General features: G+C 40.6%; 2 protein-coding genes across 24 annotated transcripts in view; both read right to left on the bottom strand.

The window, feature by feature from the left end:
- The window catches only part of ano5a (anoctamin 5a), an 805725-nt gene that overhangs the window by 260354 nt on the left and 518867 nt on the right, over positions 1 to 26504 (bottom strand). The window lies entirely within an intron of this gene.
- The window catches only part of kif21a (kinesin family member 21A), an 83738-nt gene that overhangs the window by 38568 nt on the left and 18666 nt on the right, over positions 1 to 26504 (bottom strand). For 13 of the 23 annotated variants that reach the window (XR_015526751.1, XR_015526752.1, XR_015526755.1 and 10 more), the window contains exons 2-13: positions 20089 to 20311; positions 18187 to 18369; positions 17274 to 17423; positions 16579 to 16713; positions 15905 to 16084; positions 11982 to 12097; positions 8530 to 8725; positions 7875 to 8064; positions 6085 to 6148; positions 4089 to 4298; positions 1300 to 1384; positions 1107 to 1221 (exon numbers count right to left, since the gene is read on the bottom strand). Coding sequence is in view for 16 of the 23 variants with exons in the window: in XM_087312595.1 (XP_087168721.1) it covers positions 1107 to 1221; positions 1300 to 1384; positions 4089 to 4298; positions 6085 to 6148; positions 7875 to 8064; positions 8530 to 8725; positions 11982 to 12097; positions 15905 to 16084; positions 16579 to 16713; positions 17274 to 17423; positions 18187 to 18369; positions 20089 to 20311 (1847 nt within the window). In the remaining 7 variants the exon portion in view is untranslated. Of the gene's footprint in view, positions 1 to 1106; positions 1222 to 1299; positions 1385 to 3111; positions 3181 to 4088; positions 4299 to 6084; positions 6149 to 7874; positions 8065 to 8529; positions 8726 to 11981; positions 12098 to 15904; positions 16085 to 16578; positions 16714 to 17273; positions 17424 to 18186; positions 18370 to 20088; positions 20312 to 26504 lie in introns of all 23 variants that reach the window. The other 10 variants (XR_015526753.1, XR_015526754.1, XM_087312591.1 and 7 more) reach the window with 1 other exon arrangement.

Below are 26504 nucleotides of genomic sequence, written 5' to 3'. Positions count from 1 at the left end.
GTTTGTCTTTATCATATATAAATGAGTGTTTATCTATATAGTGAATGAATGAGTGTGTTTGTCTATATAGTGAATGAATAAGTGTGTTTGTCTATGTAGTGTATAAATGAGTGTGTTTGTCTATATAGTAAATGAATAAGTGTGTTTGTCTATGTAGTGTATAAATAAGTGTGTTTGTCTATGTAGTGTATGAATGAGTGTGTTTGTCTATATAAATGAATGAGTGTGTTTGTCTATATAGTAAATGAATGAGTGTGTTTGTCTATATAGTGTATTAATGAGTGTGTTTGTCTATATAGTAAATGAATAAGTGTGTTTGTCTATATAGTGTATGAATGAGTGTGTTTGTTTATATAGTAAATAAATGAGTGTGTTTGTCTATATAGTAAATAAATGAGTGTGTCTATATAGTGAATGAATGAGTGTGTTTGTCTATATAGTAAATGAATGAGTGTGCTTGTCTATATAGTAAATGAATGAGTGTGAATGAGTGTGTTTGTCTATATAGTAAATGAATGAGTGTGTTTGTCTATATAGTGTATAAATGAGTGTGTTTGTCTAGATAGTAAATGAATGAGTGTGTTTGTCTATATAGTAAATGAATGAGTGTTTGTCTATATAGTGTATGAATGAGTGTGTTTGTCTATATAGTGTATGAATGAGTGTGTTAGTCTATATAGTAAATGAATGAGTGTGTTTGTCTATATAGTAAATGAATAAGTGTGTTTGTCCATATAGTGTATGAATGAGTGTGTTTGTCTATATAGTAAATAAATGAGTGTGTTTGTCTATATAATGAATAAACGCATGCATTTTTCCTCTGTTATTCGCTGTTTTTGTACTTTATTAGTTAAGACAAATAGAGAATGCTTTATTAAAATAATTTTGCTACATTTAAAATTAGATTTAATGTTTTAAAGAGCCCTTAAAAATGTGATTTTTGCATTATATTTCTAATTATAGTAATTATATTATCTAATATTTCATATATAGTGCTTTGAAAGAATGTTTAGCACGTTTACTATGTAGCTTAAAGGTTCATTTTCAACATCGGTCAGTCATTTAATGAATCCTCTTAAGTTAGAGTGCTGGTTTTGCATTATTACCCTTCTCATCGAGCTCAGAGTCCGTCTCTTCAGAGCTCTCCTCAGCCTCCATCTCCTCTTCCTCCACATCTTCCTCATCTTCTTCTCCATCGCCTTCCTCACGATCACTGGCCTCCTGAGCAAAAAATGTCACACATCAAAGACAGATCCATCAAGCTGTGTTCTGATTGAGTGAGCCGGCTGTCAGTCATACCATCTCTGGCTCCTGATTGGTCGATTCTGACTGCTCTTTCTCAGTCTTCTGCTCTCCATCTTCTTGCGTTTCGTCTTTGTTGGCACTGCAAGAGAATAATGCTAAATCAAAAATCTATTGTGTGTAGTGTTCAAAAATCTCTGTTTTAAATATGCAGCATGGATTATCAGAAAAAAAAGAAAATTATGAAGGAAAGATGATGTTATGACAGATATGATGAACCACTGGACTTTTTTTAACTGACATCTATTTATTGAAATATCTTGCAATTTTTAATACTGTGCTTTAGATTAGATCATGATCTGCCCAATTGAACAAAAATACTGTACTATTATATTGTAAACACTAGTGTATTTGTACCATACTAACTGTACTGTACTGTATGTATTATAGTATGGACAACTCTTTATTAATGAATGCCCCAGTATACTGTATTAACTACAGTGAACCAAAGCCTATAGAATACACTAGACGTGTCACTAGTAAATATGTCGAATGAAGCCCCGCCTTCTAGTACAGGTGCCAATCAGCGATCGCTATAGACTGACAATTCTCCTGGGGAGGAGCTCAGACTAGACGTGTGCTTTTACGACAGTTTGGTGGTCAACAAATGCACTGGATCTCATCGAAAACTTGCTTCACAGACATAAGAAGTACATCCACATAAAGCTTGACATCTGGACTTTTAAATGAACCAACTACACCTAAAAACAAAAGTTTTTGGTATTGTAACCTGTATGAAACGAACGCAAGGTACATGACACGGCAACTACTCCTCGTCCACAAACGTGTAAAGTCTCGTCATTTCTGGAGGAGATTCACCATCAAGACCAAGTTGTGAATTACTTCAGAAGAGCAGCGCGATCAGACGATCATCATCCAGAGGATGATAATGTGTAGAACAGCCACAAATGAGGCTGGTGTCGTGATCTCGATCTTTGCGAGTGTGCATTCGCATTAGATTGGGCGACTTGAAAAAATGCCAATTTTGTTGAATTCGAACGTTTAGAGATGAAACGAATGAGACGGTTGCTGTTTAATTTTATTGGTGATTCCTATTATGCAATGTAATAGCCAGAACACGTTACCTGTGAACAAGTAATCGATTCAAAAGAGCAAAGTCGGGGAATATGTTGCTAGATATAGACAACAAGATTAATTAAATATCACGTTTAGCAAATATTGTGAGATTAGATCCAGCGGGAGATGCTTGATGAACAGTCCGACCAGCACTGCTCTCATATGGGTAGATGGCTGCAGCGCTTGCCCGAGAGAGTGTGTGAGTTCGGTGAGTTCGATGACCTTCAGTGCCAATCACAGTCATTTCTGTTGAGCACTGGTGAATATAACAGCAAATCAGCGCTGTTTAAGAACGCTCTCTACAGCCCTTAAATGCTAGCGGGAAATCGACGGTTATAAAATTGTCAAAAAGTTTGCAAATTAAAGGTTGTTCTCCACCGTAAATAACACAGTAAACTGTAATTTACATGATGTCCTTTAAATATGTAAAGAGACGGCAGCAAAAGGCCAGTTTCAATACTCAGAACCGAAAATGACTATGAAAATGTTAATATTTACTGCTCATGAAGACAGAATGAAGCAAATGAATGTGAATAAACGTTTCTCTCATTCATCTGAAGTATATTTTTGTCAAATAAGTAAAAAAAATGAACAAACAAACAAATCAAATGCATGAATAAAGTCTAGTGGGCTCTTCTGCGCTGTTAAAGTCACGTGAAGGCAGCAGGCGGAGGTGAGGCGCAGGGGATTGTGGGTAATTTCAGAGGACGGAGAGGCGAAAGAGAGACAAACCTGTCTTCCTCCACCTCTTCCTCCTCGTCCTCATCCTCATCTCTCTTGTCGGCCAGCAGCTGCTGGAGTCTGAAGCGGTCGGAGGTCAAAGAGAGCACAGAGAGCCAGCGGACACACGTTAGTAACACAGCCGGCTGCTGCCCCTACTGAAAAAAACAGCTTAAACCAGCCTGGGCTGGGTGGCTGGTTTTAGCTGGTCAGCCAGGCTGGTTTTAGAGGGGTTTTGGCCATTTCCAGGCTGGTTTCCAGCCATTTTCAGCCTGGTCTTAGCTGATCAGGCTGGGAGATGACCAGCTAAAACCAGCTTGACCAGCCTAGCCAGACTGGAAGCCCAGCCATAACCAGCTATGTCCAGCTTAAACCAGGCTGGTCAAGCTGGTTTTAGCTGGATTTAGCTGGTCATTTTGCAGCCTGACCAACTAAGACCAGGCTGAAAATGGCTGGAAACCAGCCTGGAAATGGCCAAAACCCCTCTACAACCAGGCTTGTCAACCAGCTAAAGCAAGCCAACCAGCCTAAGCTGGTTTAAGCTGGATTTTTCAGCAGGGATGCTGACCCAAACACATCTCACATCCAACATATTCTAAAGGACATAAAACAATCACCTTCACTGGTTTCTCTCCTAGTTTTTGATTTAAAGGGGACTCATCTTTTACAAGATGTTAGGGGAATTTAGGCTTTGATCCTGATTGTGGTGTTTTGGTGACTGTCGCTTTAAATGCAAATGAGATTGTGCTCTTTTCAGAAGAGGGTGGAGCTACAAAAGCCTGTGTGTCAGCATAGTGGCAGATTCAAAAACAAGACTAGCATCATATGCTAATGAGGGAGAGATGGTCACTAGTGGGCGGGGCTTCCCCCCTCTGATGACATCATACAAAGGGAGAATGTCAATCAAAGCGTTTCTGCAGACCGTGATGATACACAACACATGACCTCAGTTTGAGATGAGAGACAGACGCGGCAGAGCTGCAGCTCACCTCTTCTTCTTCTTCTTCTCCCTCCTCTTGAGCTTCTCCAAGTCTTTTTTAGCGATCTCGATGATGTCGCTGGTCTCCTGGCTCGGGTCGGGTCCCAGCAGGGCCGTAGAGAAGCTTCCGGACGCCCCGTAGAACTGAGGACGGCTGGACGCTCGGGTCAGGTTTCTCCTCAGGTTTTCATTCACCGCCTCACTCTCCAGAAGTTTGGCTCTGAAACACACACACCACTCATACTTGAGCATTTGTGTTGCTAGCATGTTTTAGCTAATTGTTTGAACTTTTGGTTTGTTTTAACAACTTGCTAATATGTAGCATGTTTTAACACAATGTTAGCATGTTCTATCATGTTAGTAATATGTCTAAATACTGTTAGTACGATTAAGCATTATGCTAGCATATCCCTAGCGTACATATTACGTTTTAGTTTCACTCTGCTCGCATGACAACATTGCTGTCATGTTGTAGAGTGCTGATGAATTCACACACAAACATGTTTGAATAATCTATAACATGTTGTTAGCAAGTTTTAATGTATCATTACCATGATATTAGCACATTTGAGTATGCTGCTAACACGTTTATCATGCTGCTAACATGTATTGCATGTTTAAACACATTACTAGCATATTAGTTCACTTGCTCGTATCTTTAACATTTGGAGTTAATGTTGCTAGCATGTGTTTAGCATGTTTTAACACATTGTTAAATCATGCTAGCAAAAAACATGTTGCTAGCATGAATATTGCATGATGCTTTGTTCTTGCTGGCAAGTTAGCAATTGTTACATTCCTGTACATTTCTGTGTTGCGTAATTATTATTTATATATATATTTTTTTTCTCGCTAGTCTCTTTCTTTCTCTCTCTCTCTCTCTCTGTGCTCGCTTGCTCTCTACCTCTCTCCCGCTTCCACCTATACAGTGGCTCTGATTGGCTACCGCTGCCCAGCTGTTTGCCGTGCCCCCCTTGACGTCATCCAAGGTCTCCAATCCAGCCGCTGCCACCGTGGCATAAAAGTGGTGACAGGACGCTACTCTGGAGGCCCTGAATTTCTGTGTTGTGCTGTGTGTCTGTGTTTTTTGATATATGTCTACTGTGTGTTACAATTTGGTATCTGTCCGTTATTTGTTCTCCATTTGTCTACCGTCGATGTCATGCGCATCTGAGGTTGGAGAGTGGGACAGGTAAGAATGTCGTGCGACATTGTGCACAAGTAGTTTGAATATCTCTGTATTAGACACACTAGGTAAGGGGCGTGCTCCACCCACTGTACTTTTTGTTTTCCCATCAGAGATCAGCGTAGGTTAGGTAGTGCGTATTAGACGCGAAGATTCTTTTCAATAACTTCTGCATTTTTATTTTGGATAGATAGGGTAGAGATTGGGCCAAATAGATTGTTTTTGTTTTATTTATTTTGATTGTTTGGATGCCGCCCGCGTCTCATTTCTCCAACTCTCCCATATCTGGTCAAACGTCTTATGTCATTTGTTATCTGTGAAATTCAATGTCTCTTTGTAAATATTCAAGAATCTTTCTATATACATTTTTTTTGGCATTCATTATTATCACTATTTTTGTAAATAAAATCACGTATTGCATTTAGCTGGTCTTGGTTTTGTCCCTCATTTATTGATGTTGTGTGGTTGCTTATGTGTTTCACCCAAAAATTAATGTTACTCCTCTTCCCCTTTATTTAACATCTTTTAAATCATAACAGCAATGTTTAACAAATTCCTAGCATGTTTTCCTAGAACACTCAAACATATTTCAATCCCTGATGATTACAGAAGTATACTACATGTAATTGTTTCATTGAATAAACGTCGATTTGTTTAAGATATTATTCCCATCATTAGTGTATTTGGGTATGTCGCTAACATAGATTGCATTTTTTAAGGCATCACTAGCATGTTAGTTCACTGCTACCATGTTTTGGCAGCAAATATATTCAAATACATGCAACTGTATGAGAGATAATCTTCTCCAGGGCTGTTTTACCTCAGATCCTCGATCTCCTTGATGTAATTCTGAATCATATTTCCAATCTCCTCACTGCCTTCACCTGCAAAACAAGACAATATTCACGACACACAGTCCTCTTGATTGATTGATTAACTGACTGATTAATTGATAGGCTGCCTGACTGATTAATTAACTGACTGACTCACTGAATGATCGATCGATTGATTGATTGAATCACTGATTGACTGACCAACTGACTCATTGACTGATTGACTAATTAATTGATTGACTGGCTGCTTAATTGATTGAGTCATTGACTGAAAAATCGATTGATTATTTGACTTCTAACTTGATTGATTGATTAATTAATTGATGGACTGACTGATTAACTGATTGACTGATTAATTGATTAATGACTTGCTGATTATTTGATGGATTAGTTGACTGACTGACACACTGAATGATTGATTGATAAATTGATTGACTGAATCACTGACTGACTCACTCATTAATTGACCGACTGATTCATTGACTAATTGAATGATTCATTAATTGACTGACTGTCTGATTTATTGATTAATTGACTTATCAATTGATTGATTGATTAATTAATTGACTGACTGATTCATTGACTGATACATTTGATTGATGAATTGACTTCTAAATTGATAGACTGACTGACTGACTCACTGAATGATTGATTGATTTTTTTGACTGACTGAATCATTAATTGATTGACTGACTGATTAATTGATTGGCTGACTTACTGAATGATTGATTGATTGATTGACTGACTGATTAATTGACTGAATCACTGATTGACTGACTGACTCATTAATTAATTGACCAACTGATTCATTTACTCATTGACTAATTCATTAATTGACTGACTGTCAGATTATTTGATTTATTGACTGATACATCAATGGATTAATTGACTTCTAAATTGATTGATTGATTGACTAATTGATTGATTACTTGACTGACTGACTCACTGAATGATTGATAGGCTGAGCGACTGAATCACTCATTGACTCATTAATTGATTGACTGAATGATTCATTGACTAATTGACTCATTAATTGATTAACTGACTGGCTGATTAATTGATTGATTAATTGACTAATAAATTGATGGATTAATTGATGGACTGACTGACTGATTGATTAGTTGACTGACTGACTCACTGAATGATTGATTGATTGATTGAATCACTGATTGATTCATTAATTGATTGACCGACTGAATCAATTATTGATTGACTAATTAATTGAATGACTGACTGGCTGATTAATTGATTATTTCATTGACTGATAAATTAATTGATTAATTGACGTATCATTTGATTGATTGATTGATTGATTGACTGACTGACTGATTGATTAATTGACTGACTGACTCAATGAAAGATTGATTTATTGATTGACTAAATCACTGATTGATTAATTTACTAATTAATTAATTATTTGATTGATTGATTGATTGATTGATTGACTAATTCATTGATTGACTAATTCATTGATTGACTTATCATTTGATTGATTTATTTATTAATTGATTGATTGATTGATTAATTGATTGACTACCTGACTGACTGATTAATTAATTGACTGACTCACTGAAAGATTGATTTATTGATTGATTAAATCAATGATTGATTAATTGACTAATTATTTGATTGATTGATTGATTGATTGATTGGTTGATTGATTGATTGATTGATTGACTAATTATTTGATTGATTGATTGATTGATTGATTGATTGATTGATTGATTGATTGATTGATTGATTGATTGATTGATTGATTGACCATGAACTACTGTACCTGCTCTGGCAAGCAGCTGATTGGCCTGTTGGCTGAGCAGCTGAGTGAGTCTGGCGCCCTGAGCGTCGATGGCCTCCTGCATAGCCTTCACTCGCATGCGCAGATTATTGTTCTCCACCTGCAGCATCGAGTTCTCGTGGAACATGTCATTAATGCTCTCCAGCCCGTCCTCTCCCACCATACGCTTCCCCTGGAGGACAACCATTCAAGACATTCAATGTTATTTCACTTACAGAAACAGTTCACCCAAAAAAACTAACATTCCGTCATCATTTACTCTCCCTTCACTTGTTCCAGCCCTGTTTGAGTTTCTTTATTCTGTTGAAAACTAAAGAAGTATTTTGACCAAAGCTGGAACCCTGTAAACACTGACTGCCATAGTGTTTGTTTATGGATGTACTAAACCACGCCCCTTCTCAAGTGAGGAGGAGGAGTCTGTTAGGAGGAGTCTGTTTCTTTCTCAATGAAACACCTACTTTACTACATCCAATCAGCTCGCAGTAAGACAAACAAGCCACACCCACTGTTTTCTCATTTAATATTCCTTTTCTCTACGAACTGCTTCTCTATGAAAATAAAAACAGTCACAGCTGCTGGTTCATGCGTACTCTGACTGCGATTATTAGCAGGTCTTCAGTGGATAACTTGAGCTCACCGTCCTGTACTCCATCAGCTCCATCTGCAGTCTGGCGATCTCCGTCCGCAGTGCGCTGATCTGCTGGCTGGCCCGGTCCTGGTTCACCATCACCTTGTTCTTGATGTTGCGCGCTCTGTTAGCGTACTTCAGTGTGTTCAGCGTCTCCATGAAGTCCTGATCGGACGGGCTGATGCAGGCGATCATCACGGTCCGACTGAGACAACAGAGAACATGCTGATTGCCTTTTAGATTGTGTTTAAATCATCCTAGAAAAACCACTGCTGAACACTCGCCAACAGTTCAACTCAGAATTATTCGCCCCCCTTTTTTTCCTTTTTGTAAATATTTCCCAAATGATGTTTAACAGATTCAGGAAATTTTCACAGTATGTCTGATAATATTTTTTCTTCTGGAGAAAGTCTTATTTGTTTTATTTCGGCTAGAATGGAAGCAGTTTAGAATTTTTTTAACACCATTTTATAGACTATATTATTATTAGCCCCTTTAAGCTATATATCATTATACCAAACCATCATTACACAATAACTTGCCTAATTACCCTAACCTGCCTAGTTAACCTAATTACCCTAAGTCTTTAAATGTCACTTTAAGCCAGGGGTTTTCAAAGTGTGAGGCGGGCCGCCCCTGGGGGGCGCCAGAGCATGTCAGGGGAGGCGCGGGAAAAAATATTATATAATAAAAATATAATTAAGTTTAATTGTTATATGTATTTTTTATAATTTTTAAACGTTTTAATTAAACAAAGCTTAAAAAAAAAAAACGTCAAAAATAAGAAAACCTTTTTTACCCAGAATGCCATAGCTGTGAATTCGCTTCTGTTTGGCAAGCCCGCCAATACAAGTACATGCCTGCTAATACAATGGATCGGTTTCTGAGACCCCCCCGATTCAAAGCCTTCAAGTTCAGGGCTTAAACCCAAAAGACGACGATATGATGATCAGTATTTGAGTTTAGGATTTACGTGGACAGGACCAGCTGATAAACCACGACCTTTATGTGTGGTTTGTCAAGATATTTTGGCTAATGACAGCATGAGACCCGCTAAACTTCGGCGACACCTTGAAACCAAGCATGATGAGGTAGCAGGAAAACCTCCAGAATTTTGTGTGTGTGTGTGTGTGTGTGCGCGCGCGTGTTTGGGAGGAGGGGGGGCGGCAATGGATAAGTTGTGTCAAAAGGGAGGCCCACTGTCTTAGACTTTGAAAAACCCTGCTTTAATCTGTATAGAAGTGTCTTGAAGAATATCTAGTCAAATAGTACGTACTGTCATCATGGCCAAAATAAAATAAATCAGTTATTAGAGATGAGTTATTAACACTATTATGATTAGAAATGTGTTGAAAAAAGTCTTCTCAGTTACACAGAAATTAGAGCAAAAAATAAGCAGGGGGGGGGGGGGGGAGATAATTCTGACTTCAACTGTATTGACTGGGAGATGACCAGCTAAAACCAGCTTGACCAGCCTAGCCAGGCTGGGAGCCCAACCAAAACCAGCTATGCCTGATCAAGCTGGTATTGGCTGGTCATTTTTCAGCCTAACCAGCTAAAACCAAGATGGAAAGCAGCTTGGAAATGGCCAAAACCCCTCTAAAACCATGTTGGTCAACCAGCTAAAACCAGCCACCCAGCCTAAGCCAAGTACAAATGACATTGTTTATACAGAGATTATATATATATATATATATATATATATATATATATATATATATATATATATATATATATATATATATATATATATATATATATATAAACCCACTTCAACAAACCCTACATACACTGCCTAAAGAAAGATATTAAAAAAGTAATAAGAAAGAAGAAGAAAATAAAAATAAATACATAAATAAGCAGTGACAACAGTAATAGGTGATATGATCAGGGATAATGCTGTGCTATCGTAGAACGGTAGGTTAACATACAAGAAGCTTGAGGTTCTGGACAGAGAAAGACGAGAGGATTACAGAAAAAAGATTCCAGTTACATACAAGACAGTCACATTATTCCCCAGGAAGTACACTTATAGCTGAGAAATGTGATAGTAAGGGTTGCCAAACATATGAGAATTTGCTAGCACCTCTAATTGAATATTGAATTTTTTCCAAGAGTAAATATAACATCAGATCTTGAAGCCAGTGTGATGCTTTAGGTAGATTTAAAGATTTCCAGTGCAATAAAATTCGCCAGTAAAGATGCAAAGGCTATAATGTTTTGTTGACTTTGAGTCAGACTCAGTTCGTCAGGTGGAATGCCAAACGAAGCAAATCCTGCACATGGCTTATGCCGAGTTCAGACTGCATGATTTTCAAGGTAGTCGTGTCACAGATGTTTTCACACTGCATGACTATCTGGGCTTGCGTTTCGTCGCTGCTTTGTTAACACTGCAAGATGTATCAGTGACAGGGACTTTCACATTGCATGACTTTACTATAGGAAGAATCGCCAACAACTTCGTCCAAACTACGTCTCACAGCCAAAAACGTATATCTTTTGTTATCAACTACATAATGAAAAAGAAGCCTTTAATGGGGTAGAACATGTACATGTTTGCTCACCTGGGTTTAAAGGAAATTAACCATTTCTCCTCAACGTTAATAATAAACTAATTTCTTTCTGGATGAAACGTCAAACAGACACGGTTGCTCCTGAGTCCTGTCAAACCTCCACTAGTTTTTTCTCCATTTCGTGGGTCCAAATAAACCGAAAAAGAGCGCTTTTAACTTCTCCCCCAGCCTCCCGCTGGCCTGCAGCAGGTATACACACACACACACACACACACACAAGTGAATGCTGCTCTCTCATTGGCTGTAGGCGATCGCTGATGTTATTTTCAGTCAAGACTCAATTCACACGGCATGATTTGAATCGCCGACAGCTCCAGAAATTCAGCATGCCAAATATCTCACAGGCATCTGCGACTCATCGGCGATTCTCTCAGATCGCGTCTTTGATCGTTCATACTGTGTGATTGTCACTCGCATGCACGAGCAGCGATTTGCCTGTGATTTCAGGCATTTGTCGGCGATTTCTCAAAACCTGTCGGCGAGCCAAAACCGGGGCTAAAATCACGCAGTCTGAACTAGGCATTAGCTGTACTTCACACACTTTAGACAATGTATTGAATATGGTTGACCAGTAAGGAGTACGCTTGGGGCACGACCAAAACATGTGGGACACGTCTGCTCTGCCTGTGTGACATCTTATAAAGGTCTTGTAAAAAGCAGAGTTAAAAGAGGCTCTCCGGGATCTACTTACGGATAACACAAGAAGTGCTCGCCTAAGCTGGTTTAAGCTGTTTTTTCAGCAGGGATACAACAGAACACAACAGTCATGCATGCATCACATCGAACAATGATGCAGTTGTGAAAAACAAGCTCAAGCTGTGTGTGATTGGGAAGAAAATGGCGGTAATGAAAGCAATGAGAGAATCCAGCAGGTATTGAGACACAGACCTGTTTCCGCCCAGTGAGTCCTGCAGGAGGCGGGTGAGTTTGGAGTCTCGGTAAGGCACATGCGTCGAGCGCTTGCTTCTGTCCCCTAGAGCACTGATCACGTTCCCCAACGCCAACTACAGCACACACAAACACTTATATTCACCGCACAGTAAGACAAGAAGAATCTTTATTTATCCCAAAGAACATTTTTCCATAGCACAGAAGCCCTAAAGTGACGAGTGCAAAACAAATGATGAAGACTGACATATGGTGCGTGCTCGACATAATCGGTGATTTTCCTGCGTGAGATATGTTTTCATCATGAGCTGTGTATCTATTCAAAGATGTGAATTCAATTCATGCACACAACTGGAATATTGCATACAAGATTTGCCAATAAAAGTAGCATCTCCATCCGATGAGCAAGAGAGAACAGAATGGTCCCTTCCTGATTAACTGGAGCAAATATCAGACAGAGAAATGTTGGTAAGTGTGTTTGGAGAAGCCCCTGTGGTGTTTTTTCATGTCTAATAAATGAGTTGCGCCTCAGAAGATGAAGATGAAATGCAATGAATGCAACGCGGTGGCTTTTGGAGGCGTGAGACGCTCTTTGGGAGCGCAGATGCTCAAGACAGTTCTGGAGAGAATAATAATAATACACTGTGCACTGTGATGACGGACTGACGGCTGAGGGGTTTTAGATATTAGCAAAACAACATTTCAGATCTTTTACAATGTGCTGGTGTTGGAGAAAAGGAATCTATTTGTATTACTTTTGTGTTTTATTTATTAGAAAAATGTTTAGACTAACAACAGATTAATCAGTCTTTTCTATTGTATTATAGCACATCTTGACCAGACACGCTTCCTCTTTTTTACTGTGCTGCATACTTTTAGAGCCTACTCACACTATGCCATTCGTACCGTGCCCGTTTCCCGGATCGTTTGAGAAGTGTGAGTGCGCTGAATCGGGCTCAAGCACGGTTCACTTGGCCGGCCCTGGCCCGGTTGGAAGAGGTGGGCCTGAGCGTGGTTCACTTTGGCTTTGGCGCAGTACGCTTGTAGTGTGAGTGCAAGACGCGGCAAAGCCCGAAACTGAAAGTGAGACGTGACTTTTAAGGGACTGTTTCATATGGATTTATTAATCATTCTTACTGTTCAGTGAACGCAAACTGCTGTAGTTTATTAAAGACGCAAACCCCTCACTGCACAACAGCTGCGCGCCTTCAGAACACCTCCTCATTCCTGCAGCACGAGAGCTTTATGACTGGTTATGAGCGCCAAAAGTGGCGGATCTGTTCGGCGAAATATCTGACTGCGTGTCACCGCATCTCTAAGATCTGTTTGGCGAAATATTTGACGGCATATCAAACGACTAAAACGATATAACTAGAGAAATCTCCACTGTGCTGCTGAGTGAGAGCGCTTACTGAACAGCACAGCAGTGATGACGTAAGCGTACCGAGACCCGATTGTGGTGTAAGTCGTTGGAGATGGGTGGGGGGACAAGCATGCTTTGGCCCGGTTCAAGGCAACTGTACCTAGTGTGAGTACGGCCTTAGAAAAACTGCTGGCCAGAGGAAAAAGCAGAATAAGAATACTGTGGCGAGGGGGCGTGGCCGAGAGCCGTGGGAACGGAGTGAGGCCACCGCGTAAGTGAATACACCTGCGGTGCGCAACTGCTTCGATCCCACGGAAGGAGCTCTGGACGATGAAAGGAGGAACGATGGCAGAGGAAGCCGAGAGAGGACCGGGCCCGGACATATTTTATTTTTGCTTTCAGTTTGACGGCAGTCTCTGTGAGGAGCTGCTGTCCGTTTGTTCTGGTTTAGACGGCAGTCTCCGTGAGGAGCTGCCGTCCCTGTTATTAATAAATAATTTAAACCTGCGTCGATTCTCCACCTCCTTCTTCCCGGCGGCCCAAGGGCCGTGAACTTCATTACAAATACATTTAACGTTTGTTCCAGATTCTGTCTGGACATGTCACAAGGAGCATGATCTTTGTAGAAGTTGTGAAATATATTGAAGATGCACGTAATTGTTCAGTTCTGGTATGCAGAAAAGCGTTGCAGAAAGAGGAAGTATGTCTGGGGGTACAAGAGCCTGCAGAATGACTGATCAGTGACGTTACATCAAACTCCACCTGTTAATATCAGTTGTGTATATATGCTGGAGTCAGGAAATGTATGTTAGTTGCGAACCTCTTGAATGTAATTGAATGTAATGCTCTGTCATCGAATTATTCATTTGTATCTAATAGATTACTAATATTTTTGTCATTGAAGAAAACCCTCTCCAGACCTTTTCTTATTGAACACCAACGTGGAATTGGCTAGATATTCCAACAGTGGAAATGCTGCAACATTGAACTGCATCTGTTCAAAATAAATCACTTTTTTGATGCACACAATGGAATTTATTCGGTAAATGCGTTTCCATTGTAGTTTTTGCATTAGTTTTCTTATCAGGTAAAACGTTTAATAATAATAATAATAATAATAATAATAATAATAATAATAATAATAATACATATTATTTGTAAATGGTGACTTTCTAGACACCCAAGATAGCCTTACAACAAGCACCAACAGCCACACTAGAACAAATTAAAACAATAATAAAACCTTGCCAAACAAGCATTTTAAATGCAGGTACAAACCAATGACTGTAAAAAATATGGACGACGCGACAGCCCTTTTTCCCATTGAACGCCTTGAGGGCAAAACGCCTGCTTGAAGGGCACAAACTATCGCAAAAGACTGCTGAAATTTGAGCCTTGACATGCGCAGAAGGACTGTCTGATGGAGCCAGAGGAGGAGCCGCGAAAATGAGCGGAGTCGAGCTTCCAACCAAACGCTTTATGTAAAATCAACCAAGCCCCCCCGAACTTCTCAGCATGCGTTTGCTGTCTTATCAACACAAATGGATGTAATAACGTTAACAAATATGAGGGTTTTATATATTCAATCGCGCCAGCTCCGAGCCGCAGCGCATAACCTACTCGCGGCGTCGCGGGCTGATTTCGGCTCGCATGCGGGAGCGCCGGCTCGCTCGGCCGCCGCATCTGGCTCGATTGACTCGGGCAGGAATCGGGTAGTGAGTCCAGGCATCCAGAGTAGGTCCAGCAGAGGTAGTCAGTCTGAGCTCTAAGGGGTAAGTCTCCAGCAGGCGAGAATCTAGCCGGAACTGTGTTTTGCTATCTGGGTGGCTAGGCGTGTATCAGCAAACTAATAAAGCCCGAAAAAAGCCCTGACCTTAGCGAATAAACAGTGTTCCACCAGGATCATGTATGTCAGAAACTGTAGTTTACTGCTGAACTCATTTTGTCATGGTAAAATAACACAGAAATCGAATAATAACACTTCAGTCTCCTGCTGAAGCTCAGGCGGTCTGCTTTGAGTAACTGTCAATCACAGCTGTCAATCACGATAACACGCCCAGCATTAAATTACTGCTAAAAACAAACTGTTTACAAAAATGAAGATCTGCACCTATTTCAGCACAATAACCAGTGCCTTAATCGACCTGAACCATCTTTCGGGACATTTTATTGCAAGTGTAATTAATTTTTTTATTTGGGCTCAAGTCTCCTTCATTAACACGGAGGAGGCGGGCTTTATGACTTGTACTGCAGCCAGCCCCCAGGGGGCGATCTAACGGCCGAGACCTTCACTCAAACGCAGGCTTGCGGCACACTTGGTACAAACGCATCGTGAATATAAAATAACATGATGAAAAAAAAAACATGCTAAAATTTGTTAAAAGAAAGGCTGCTTAAAAAGATGGGTCTGTAGACGAGATTAAAAAGTGTGAGGTTTACCCAAATACGCTTTAATGCAGATCTTGGCATTTTCATCAAGCCTTTGTTATGCAATAATCCAAAATGAGCGTAAAATAGGTGGATGGAAACACAGCTAGTGAGTAACACTCGTGGTTCTGACCAGTCCGCAGTTGATGGAGATTCCCTCTTTGGCTCGCTCCCCTGTGGCTCCGGTTCTCTTCAGCCTCTCTGATCCGGCCAGATCCACGAAGTGAAACTTCGCCGTCAGCGTTTCGAACTCCTCCATCTCAGACGAGCTGCCGGCCAGGCGATTGTCCGTCTCGTTGTCCTGCTCTGGAGGCTGAGAAAAACACGAAGGACACTTTAGGAGATACTAGAAACTGCAGGAGATGAATGATTGATTTACCCATGCGTGTTGTTATTTAGTTTAAATGTGTACGTGAATCTAAATAACTTTCTCCTTCACCAAACATCCCTTCTCCAATTGTTCTTCACTCATGTGAGGACGGGACCAACCTGTCAATCATCTGAGATACACCAATTGCAAATCACAACCTTCCAATCAAGCCCCGCCCTACAGCAGTTTCACACACTATATTTCACGAATATGTAAAAATTACTATCATAACTTCCATTTAATGTTGACCTAGCCGAGAACAAATGTCTAGAATACACACAGACATGAACAAAATCTGTTTAATAAGAGTATAAAAAACAACATAACCCACGATGCCGTGCAGAAAATTCCACCAATCTCCAAAACAGACCATTAGCTCCGCCCCCTCCGCTGGAGCACTGAAGGTTAACGAGGCTGATTATGTCAGCTGAACTCACGCTGTCAGCGGGTGCGCAGACGCGGATCTGGCAGATGTGGATGGTGAAGATGGCGTGAGAACGCGAGCTCTGGACGTTCATCTGTGTGCTGGCGGTGGTGCGGGAGAGAGCGCCGAGCTTTAAACACTGCATCATCTGAAAAACACACACACACACACACACACACACACACATACACATGCACTTAAGTACAGTGAACAGGCTTCTGATAGTCTCAACTTTTCTTTTGGTCAATAACTGCTGAAGCTTTTATCACAGAGCACCGTATTATCAGGATACTGAGCTAAGCTAAAAAAATAGGGTCACTTTAACAGGTGTAACATCGGTTCTGAAGGTCCATGACCTTCAGCATGCACTGGAGCGGTTTGCTCACGAGTGTGACGCGGTTGGGATGAGAACCAGCACCTCCAAGTCCGAGGCCATGGTGCTCCACAGGAAAAAGGTGGTTTGCCATCTCCAGGTTGGAGGAAAGTCCTCACCCCAAGTATCTTGGGGTTTTGTTTGCGGATCGGTGCAGCGGTGCAGTCGGTGTACTGGTCTGTTGTGGTGAAGAAGGAGCTGAGTTGAAAGGCTCCACGGAGCTGGAGGAAGTGTCTGGGGAGCGGGAAGTCTGGAGTTCTCTCCTAAGTCTGCTGCCCCCGCGACCCGGCCCGGGATAAGCGGATGAAATTGAATGAATGATTATCGGTTCTCACCTCGGCCTCAGAGGAGACGTTTCTCGTCGTCACTCCGACCGTGTAGATTCCTCCGCTGGCGTCCTCGTGGATTTTAATGTGTGATTTCTGCTTTCTGGACTCCATGTCGCGCGTGGTGTCAAACAGGTCCAGCACCTCCTCATTATACAGCTGCAGACACACAGATACAGTCTTTGTTTAGTCTTGTCATCTGCTACTACACTATGAGAGGTTATAGACACAGATTTATTCAATTCTCTAACGATTCATACACTAAATACAAATCTTTTTTAATTAAAGGGGGCCTGTTATGCAGAAATCACTTTGATAAGGGGTTTAAACACAGTTGTGTGTCTGCAGTGTGTGAGTATAAGCAGCTTCTAATGGTAAACATGTGTTAATTGTATTGTTTATAATCAGACTTGATGAAAGCAGTCTGCAGAAACACCTTGATTGACATTCTCCATTTGTATGATGTCATCAGAGGGGGAAAGCCCCGCCCACTAGTGACTATATCTCCCTCATTAGCATAGGACATTAGTCTTGTTTTTGAATCTGCCACTATGCTGACACACAGACATCTGTAGCTCCGCCCTCTTCTGAAAAAGAGCACAATCTCATTTGCATTTAAAGCGACAGTCACCAAAACGCCACAATTAGGATCAAAGAGTAAAAGGGTCAGTTTCAGAGAGTTATCATTATTACCTGTGTGGTATTTGGAGCTGCAATTTTTACACACACACTCTAGAGACATCAGGGACGTATTTTACATCTTGTTGAAAAGCTCACTTTATATCAGATCAATCAGGCAGTGAAGATCACTGATTTTTAAAGGAAGCAGACCTTAAACGCAGTGGTTTTATAATGGCATACGGTTCACAGTCCTTCTGCATATACTCTTCTTTAGGGATCTACAGATGATCTGTGCTTTTACCTCCAGGAACTGAGCGCTGATCTTGAACTCGGGTACGGGTCGGCTCTGCTCCGCCGCCTGCTGTCGTCTCTGCTCAATGCCTTTGAATAGGTGTGTGACGGCGCGCGGGATGATGCCCAAATCCTCATCCGGGATCGCCACGTCAAAGCCTGTGCCCATGGTGTACGTCTTCCCTGAGCCCGTCTGAAACACATTTATATACACACAGCCTTACGGGATACAGCTGAAGTCAGAATTATTCACCCTACTGTATACTTTTCCTCGGTTTCTGTTTGACAGAGAGAAGATTTCTTCAACACATTTCTAATCATGATAGTTTTAATAACTCATCTATAATAACTGATTTATTTTATCTGAAAGCACATAATATTAGACGTGATATTCTTCAAGACACTAGTGTTCAGCTTAAAGTGACATTTAAAGGCTTCACTAGGGTAATTAGGGTAAAGTTAGGGTAATTAGGCAAGTCATTGTATAACAGTGGTTTGTTCTGGAGACAATCCAAAACTAATATTGCTTAAGGGGGCGAATAATATTGACCTTAAAATGGTTTAAAAAAAATGTAAAACTGCTTTTACTGTAGCTGAAATAAGACAAATAAGACTTTTTCCAGAAGAAAAAATATTATAGGAAATACTGTGAGAAATTCATCGCTCTGTTAAACATAATTTGGGAAATATTTGAAAATGTTAACTGCATATGACCCAATTTTATAGTATCATCTACAATAGGGCTGCACGATACTGGAAAAATATGCAATATTATCGATGAGTATTGCAATATCAGTATTTCTTGCCATATAACATTTCTCTTGAAGAGTGCTAATGGTATTAGCTATCTATTAGCTTTATAACCTAGCTAATTTCTGCTGTTTTGTACTTCTGAAATTGAAAACAAAACGATTAGCCCTCCGAAATTTTAGTTCTTTCTCAAATATTTCCGAGTGCTGTTTAATTGAGATTTTCCTTTAACATATTTTAAACATAATAGTTCTAATAACTAATTTCTAATAGCTACTCTAATAACAATCCTCCGGTATATGGACTACAAATTCCAGTCATGCACTTCACTCACACAGCTGGCCTAGATCTGCCATGATTGCAAGCAGACACAGCTGAAGCTGTTCAGGACTAATTACATAGACTATGTATACACCTGTCAAACACACACACACACACACACATTGCTGAGTCTTGTTATACTGTTTCTGTGAACATTCCGGCACGTTTTACTTGCCTAGCCTCCGCGTTTGACCAATCCTGTGTTTTGTTTGTTTATTTACATTGTCTGCTGCCTACCTTTTGGCCATCTGCCTGTTTTTTGACCACAAATGTGAATTGCTCATATACATCTGTGTGCCCCTGTGTTGACTGTTGCTCACATGTCATTATATTTCATAATCTTAGGTCAGTGTTTCATCTGCTGCCGTGTTTTCAGTGCGTGTCTGGCAGACGAGCGGGAATGTTGATAAATCGGGATTAACCCACACATCAGAGCTGCTGTTCGGAGGAAATCAGCCATGAAATGCAGGTCAGATGCTGCACTGGTCACAGATCCGAGAGACGACATGAAACACACATGCAGAAATAAACCAGGCCCAATCCAAACCTGCAACCTGCCATCAGAAATCCCTGGATATATCAATACCCCTCACATTTAGGACAATACATAAACAGCAGATATATATATATATTCACACACATACACATAAATAAATAAAAAAAAAAAAATATATATATATATATATATATATATATATATATATATATATATATATATATATATATATATATATATATATATATATATATATATACATACATACATACATACATACACACAGTGCTCAGCATAAATAATCTCTTTTAAATGTCTCCTTTAAAGTACAAATCCCACACAAACCTGTCCGTATGCAAATATGGTGGCGTTGTATCCCTCAAAACAGCCCTCGATCAGCTTCTCGGTGCAGTTGGAGTAGATGTTGTCCTGCGTGGAGTCCATATCGAACACATAATCATACGTGAAGGCTTTATCTTTTCCCAGAACCACCTGCGGTTCGTCGGGCATCACAAACGTGCAGATGTGGCATCCCTCGATCTTCTCCTTCGCCAGCTGAGGACGAATCCTGAAACACAGAGATGAGAGAATATGATTAAACATGAAGGTATGATGAATTCACAACCAGAGGCTCCTGATGTGTTGAAAATAGGTATGAGCCGGTAAAAGATTCTGACTGTATGATTACCTTGGATTAAATATATAGATTTAGGTTGTGGCGTCAGATGACCAACATTGAATGCCTAGCGAGCATCTAAAGTATGGGTGTAATCAGGGCCAGATTAACCAGTGGGCATTATGGGCACAGGCCCAGGAGCCCGTCCGCACTTAGATTTTGCCTACTCTTCATCACGAGGAAGACAAGTAGGAATCATTAATAAGTGTGTCTATCATGGAGGAGTCAGATACCTAGAACTGGATTGGAGAGGTGTTATCCAAATCATGTGCATTATAAGTTTGTAGAAGTTATACATTAAAATACCCTTAAACATATATTTTAGTACTGCTTCAGTGAACTTGAAGAGTACATTAAAATCCATTAATTTCCCCCTAGTTGTATTAGTATTTATATTTTTCAAAGTGTGCTTTAAATACGTTAAAAATAAGTTCAATCTTTGTAGACTAGAAACATATGTACGTGTATGTGTATATGGGCAATACATTAGAGATTCATTTTATTTAACAAATAGTATATTAATCTTTTTCATTCAACTATAGGGGTGCGGCTAGGTAACGTAGGGAGCCTACAAGACGTTGTGCCCAGGGGCCTCTGAATTATTAATCCGGGCCTGGGTATAATGGATTACGGTTGATCCGTGATTCATACAGATCACAACCCACAGTTCGGAACACACATGACCTGCAGATTAATACGTATTTTACTTGTAGATTAATCTTAAATTTGTAACGATTGCAGAGAGATCGCCTCTCACGTCATTCAAATCACATGTATGAAAGCGTTTAGGCTTTCCTGTAAAATATAATGATGACGGAAGAAGTTATTGGGTTACTATGCTGCGTTCACACCAGACGCAGCACGCGCGTCAAGCGCGAGTGATTTACATGTTATGTCAATGCAAACGCGCGAATAGACATCCTGCGGCGCGAAACGCGCGAATGGCGCGGCACGAATGACGAGAATTGCGAGGTGCGCATGGCGCGAATGGCGTGGCGCGAATTGAGCATTTTGCGTTTTGCTTAATGCACGTCAAACGCGAATCACTCGCGTTCGAAAACCTGGGGCCTCATGTATCAACGCTGCGTACGCACAAAAACTTTGCGTACGCCAGATTTCGCGCTCAGAATCGCTCACGTTTGGATTTACTAAAAATGAACTGAACGTGGGAATGTGCGCAGCTTCACGGCAGCTTTCTGGCAGGCGTACGCACATTTTTTGTGCGTGTGTGTTTTATTTCCATTGGCGACTCCTAGAGGCAGTTGTGTTAAATTCCTCTCTACAAAGTGTCTGAGCCTTGCAATGGCAGCTGTATGAGACGGGTTCATCTAGCAGGTATTTAAGGTTTCCATACCATACAGTTGAGCAGCTAAACATTAAAGCACAATTTGCAGCGGCCGCCTGTTTTCCCAATGTAATCTGAGCGATCTAATGCACGCACATTGCTATAAAGACACTTTCTGAAGATGAATTTGCATGCGTGAATCAGAAACATTTCCATTCAATAAATGTGCAAATAAAATATGATGCACAAACTTATTAATGATTCCTACTTGTCTTTCTCGTGATAAATAGTGGGCAAAATCTGATATGTAGCGGGGAAAAAAATAAGAAAGAGTTCATCAGACGCTGGATTCGAGCCGAGTTCATGCTCGAACGTGTCAATTCATGATCACATGCGTTTTACGAGGTGCGCCACTGAGACTGTTAAGGGTATTGCAACCTTTTACACATATAAATCACACTATTTCTTTTTTTTTAATGCACTCAGTGCGATGTTCAGACCCAACTGTGTTAACCGCATCAGCTAAACTCTCTATTTTTTCCTTTTGTTGTTAATTCCGGAGAACTTGCAAATAAAACCGCTTTTCTCCGGTCTACCTCCGAAAGCAGCACCTCCAATTCACATTATGTTCAAAGTTTCTCTTTTTGCTTGCTTTTGCCATTGCTTTTTCGTTGGGTTTTGCCATTAGCATAGTCATTAGCATATTCATGCGGGGGAGGAGGCAGGGAGGGGTTTTGTGCTCGTGCATGTTGCGCTCAGTTTCACGTTCATTCGGATGTACAAAAGAATATGCGTGAGATTCGGCGTACGCAGTGTTTCATACATCTGAATTTTTTTCTGCGTACGCACATTTACAGCTTTGTGCGTACGCAATGTTTTAGTAAGATTTCCACGCAAGTCTTCGTACATGAGGCCCCTGAACTTCAGCGGACATTCGCGCCGCGTTAACCAATCAGGAGCTTGCTCTTGTGAGGGCGTGATTGTGACGTATCGCCTGTTGTCGGTGTCCCAGGGGAAATCCCCCAGCAGACACCGACAAGAAGTTCATCAAACTGGGCTGGGCTCAGTCAGAAGCACCGCTGAAAACCTCCATCAGCCAGGTTCAGTTTCTGGAGGAGTCTATGAGCTTAAAGAGCTGGATGCACCTCTGAAAGGATGTAGTGGACTCAGACACAGCTCTAAACGTATCAACGCTGTTTATCATCCTTCATAAAGCACATAAACACTGTTATTTTCTTCATAAAATCCATGTTAGCCCTTTCGCTATGAAGCTAGAGTCACGGGGCAGACAGAAGCCCCGCCCATCACGCGAATCCGCGTCTGTTCTGAAGTGAATTTGACACGTAAATGAAGCAGGGTTTGACGCGCGAAAGAAGCGAGTAAACTCAAATGTTCACGCGGCTATTTACTCGCGAATAGCGCGATTTATCCGCGTGTTCCGCGTCTGGTGTGAACACAGCATAATTAGGTTATCAAAGGTGTTTTCTGTGCACTTGTCACTACTTCTGCATTAATGCATTCAGTGTAAGCTGCATGATTATTCATTAAAAGATTGGGATCTCAACACCCACGCAACATCTATTATAAATGATGGTGATTTGCATGTGTTTATCAATCCTTCCAATCGCTGCATTCAAATCTGTGCTAAAATAATGCAAAAATCAAGAAAGAGATTTGGTCTTTAGTCTTTTGAGTTGGTTATGAAGATACAGTCAAATAACACAGAAGTACTAGGAGAACAGCTTATAGTTTAGATCAAACCACTAATGCTTATAGTAAAGATTAAAATCACCATCATATGCACTTAACAACACTCAAAAATGAAAGTTGTAGGCAGCAATTACATTATTTAACCAGTAGGTGGCGACAACCAGCCATCAAAAATACACCACTAAACAATTCTTCAACAATGATCATCTAGCAATGAAACATGAAGTCCTATGAGAGAATAACTGAGTCATTTATTGAAGATTAGACTAAAAATAAATATAGGTTGTGCAAATTATAATGTTACATTTCTACATTTAGCGTCATCAGCAACAGCAGAAACAGGGAATTTTTCACAGCACTAAATATTTAGCAATTTATTTAAATTCAGCTGATTATTTCTTCATGTTATGAAACCAAAAGTGTCTTGCAGTATTGTTTATGTAATAATATTATATTTGTCTCCTCTTTTTGGCTGATCCGAAAAATGGTCCAATGTGTGACGATAAAAACCATAACGTGATCAGAGCTGTGAGGTTTATGATCCGTTACACTACTAGTCTAAAGACAATGTTAATTTGACGTCTAATAACAATGTCAGATGACATATTTGGTTGATTTTAGGTTGTGTTGGAAAGTGACCAAAATCCAATGTCAAGCCAACATCTTAAACTAACGTCATATCGACGACAAATACTGACATTTATTCATCAGATGTGGCAATCAAAATCCAACGTCTGATAGACGTTACAGTGGTAACGTTCACACAACGTTAAGCTGTTGCATCATTAGACGTTGATATTTAATTGATTTTAGGTTGTTGGAAAGTGACCACAATCGAACGTGGAGCCAACATCTTAAACCAACGTCATATCGACGCCAAATACTGACATTTATTCATCAGGTATGGCAACCAAAATCCAACGTCTGATTGACGTCATAGTGGTAACGTCCACACAACGTCAAGCTGTAACATCATTAGATGTTGATCATTGGTTGATTTTAGGTTGGACGTTGGACCCCGATGTCAGATGTTTGAGTTCTGACGTCTGATTTTCATCTCCAAACAAAACACGTCTCATAACATTAGTGTACAATGTCAATCTGACGTTATGTTGACGTCCTGCGCCTGCTGGGATCATGGATTCAGAGTCACTGCTCTAAAATAAGTTCTTTCTAAACGTCTGTGTAAAAAACTTTTTTACCACATTGAGAACAGTACATTTTATTTGAAGAAACATTTAAGATATTTTGGAGCAGTAAACATGTCAAGCTAAATAAGGAAAATAAATCGTCGATTGTGCTGTCTTCATTAGTTTCAAAAACACAGATTTCTCTACAGCTTAAAAAGGCATCTATGGACATCTCTCTTTTCATTTTCCTTCAGCTTAGTCCCTTATTTATCAGGGGTCGCCACAGTGGAATGAACCACCAACTATTACAGCATATGTTTATGCAGCAGATGCACAACACCCACACACTCATACACTACGGCCAAATTAGTAAATCAATTCCCCTATAGCACATGTGTTTGGACTGTGAGGGAAACCGGAGCACCCGTAGTAAACCCGCGGGGAGAACATGCAAACTCCACAGAGAAACACCAACTGACCCAGCCTGGACTCGAACCAGTGGCCTTCTTGCTGTGAGGCAACAGTGCCAACCACTGAGCCATCTTTCTTTTCTGTTGATATAAAGTAAAGCCACTGCACTGTTCAGCTCTACAGCATGCCCTATGTTGGTTTATAAGCGATGTGTTTGCTGAATTGTGGGCTGAGCAGTTTATTTTGATGTGGAGGGTCCCTTTCTGCTGGAGATAATGTCAGGCAACTGAAGTTTAATTGAAATATGCTTAAGTTCACTTCTCTTTAGACGTTTGCTCAAATTGCAAAACAGCAGCAAAAATAATACTATTCTTAATAAACACCTCTTAAAGAGTGTGTGTGTGTGTGTGTGTGTGTGTGTGTGCTGTTGCTGACAGCAGAGGCGGAGCTTTCACTCGCAGTGTGTGAGAGCCGCTTTTGTTCAGAGCACAATTCCCTGACACAGGCACAGAGACACTTTTGTGTGTGTTTGACACTGGATCTGCCCAGCGCCGAGCACTGAGAGAGACTCGTATATGTGGGTGAGAGAGAGCAGACGACGGGTTACAGCCAACCAGATACAACTGAACAGCTATCTTCTGTATGTGGTAACAAATGAAATCAAAATTGACCATATTGATGTTGCTAGCTCACATTGCTAGTTCTGTGCTGAACATTTCATGTCATTAGGAAACAAAAACAGTGTGCGCTTGTAATCGTTAATTAAAATCTGAAAAAGCACTTCCTGTTTGTTTATGGTTAAATTCTCAGATTAGGTCAGATTAGTGGGCGGGGCTAACATACTTAACCACGCCCCTCCAGCTGTCAGCGCTATGACATCAGACAATGATGGTGAGCAGGAGGAGTGTGTTAGGTGGTATTAACTCTCCTCAAACCCCTTTCCCCATCTTTCTGAATGAAACGCCTACTTTACTACATCCAATAAGCTCTCAGTAGACAAAACAGGCCACACCCACTGTTTCCTTATTCAATATTCCATTTCTCTAGGAACTGCGTCACAATACAGAAAATAAAACAGTCACAGCTTCCAGTTCATGCAGACTTTAAAGAACAAGCACATCTCGACATTAAAACAAGGGCTCTATTTTAACTATTTAGTGCACAGGTGTCAAACTCAGTTCCAAAAGGGCCGCAGCTCTGCACAGTTTAGTTCCAACCCTAGTTAAACACACTTGATCAAATTAATTGAGTCCTTCAGGCTTGTTTGAAACCTAAACTGTGCAGGGCTTCAGCCCTCCAGGAATTGAGTTTGACACCCCTGATTTAGGCCAAGAGCCTACTCATACTTTGCTATCCGTACCGCGCTCAGGCCTGTTTCCCGGATTGTTTGAGAAGTGTGAGTGCTCTGAATCAAGCCCGAAACTGAAAGCGAGACGTGACTTTCAGGGACTGTTGCATATGGATTTATTAATCATTCTTACTGTTCAGTGAACGCAAACTGCTGTAGTTTATTAAAGACGCAAACCCCTCACTGCACGACAGCTGCACC

This window comes from Danio rerio, chromosome 25 (assembly GCF_052040795.2).
Source record: "Danio rerio strain M-AB ecotype USA chromosome 25, GRCz13ab, whole genome shotgun sequence".
Classification (NCBI taxonomy): domain Eukaryota; kingdom Metazoa; phylum Chordata; class Actinopteri; order Cypriniformes; family Danionidae; genus Danio; species Danio rerio.
The sequence above is the reverse complement of the archived record's forward strand: the minus strand, read 5'-3'. Positions and strand labels throughout refer to the sequence as shown.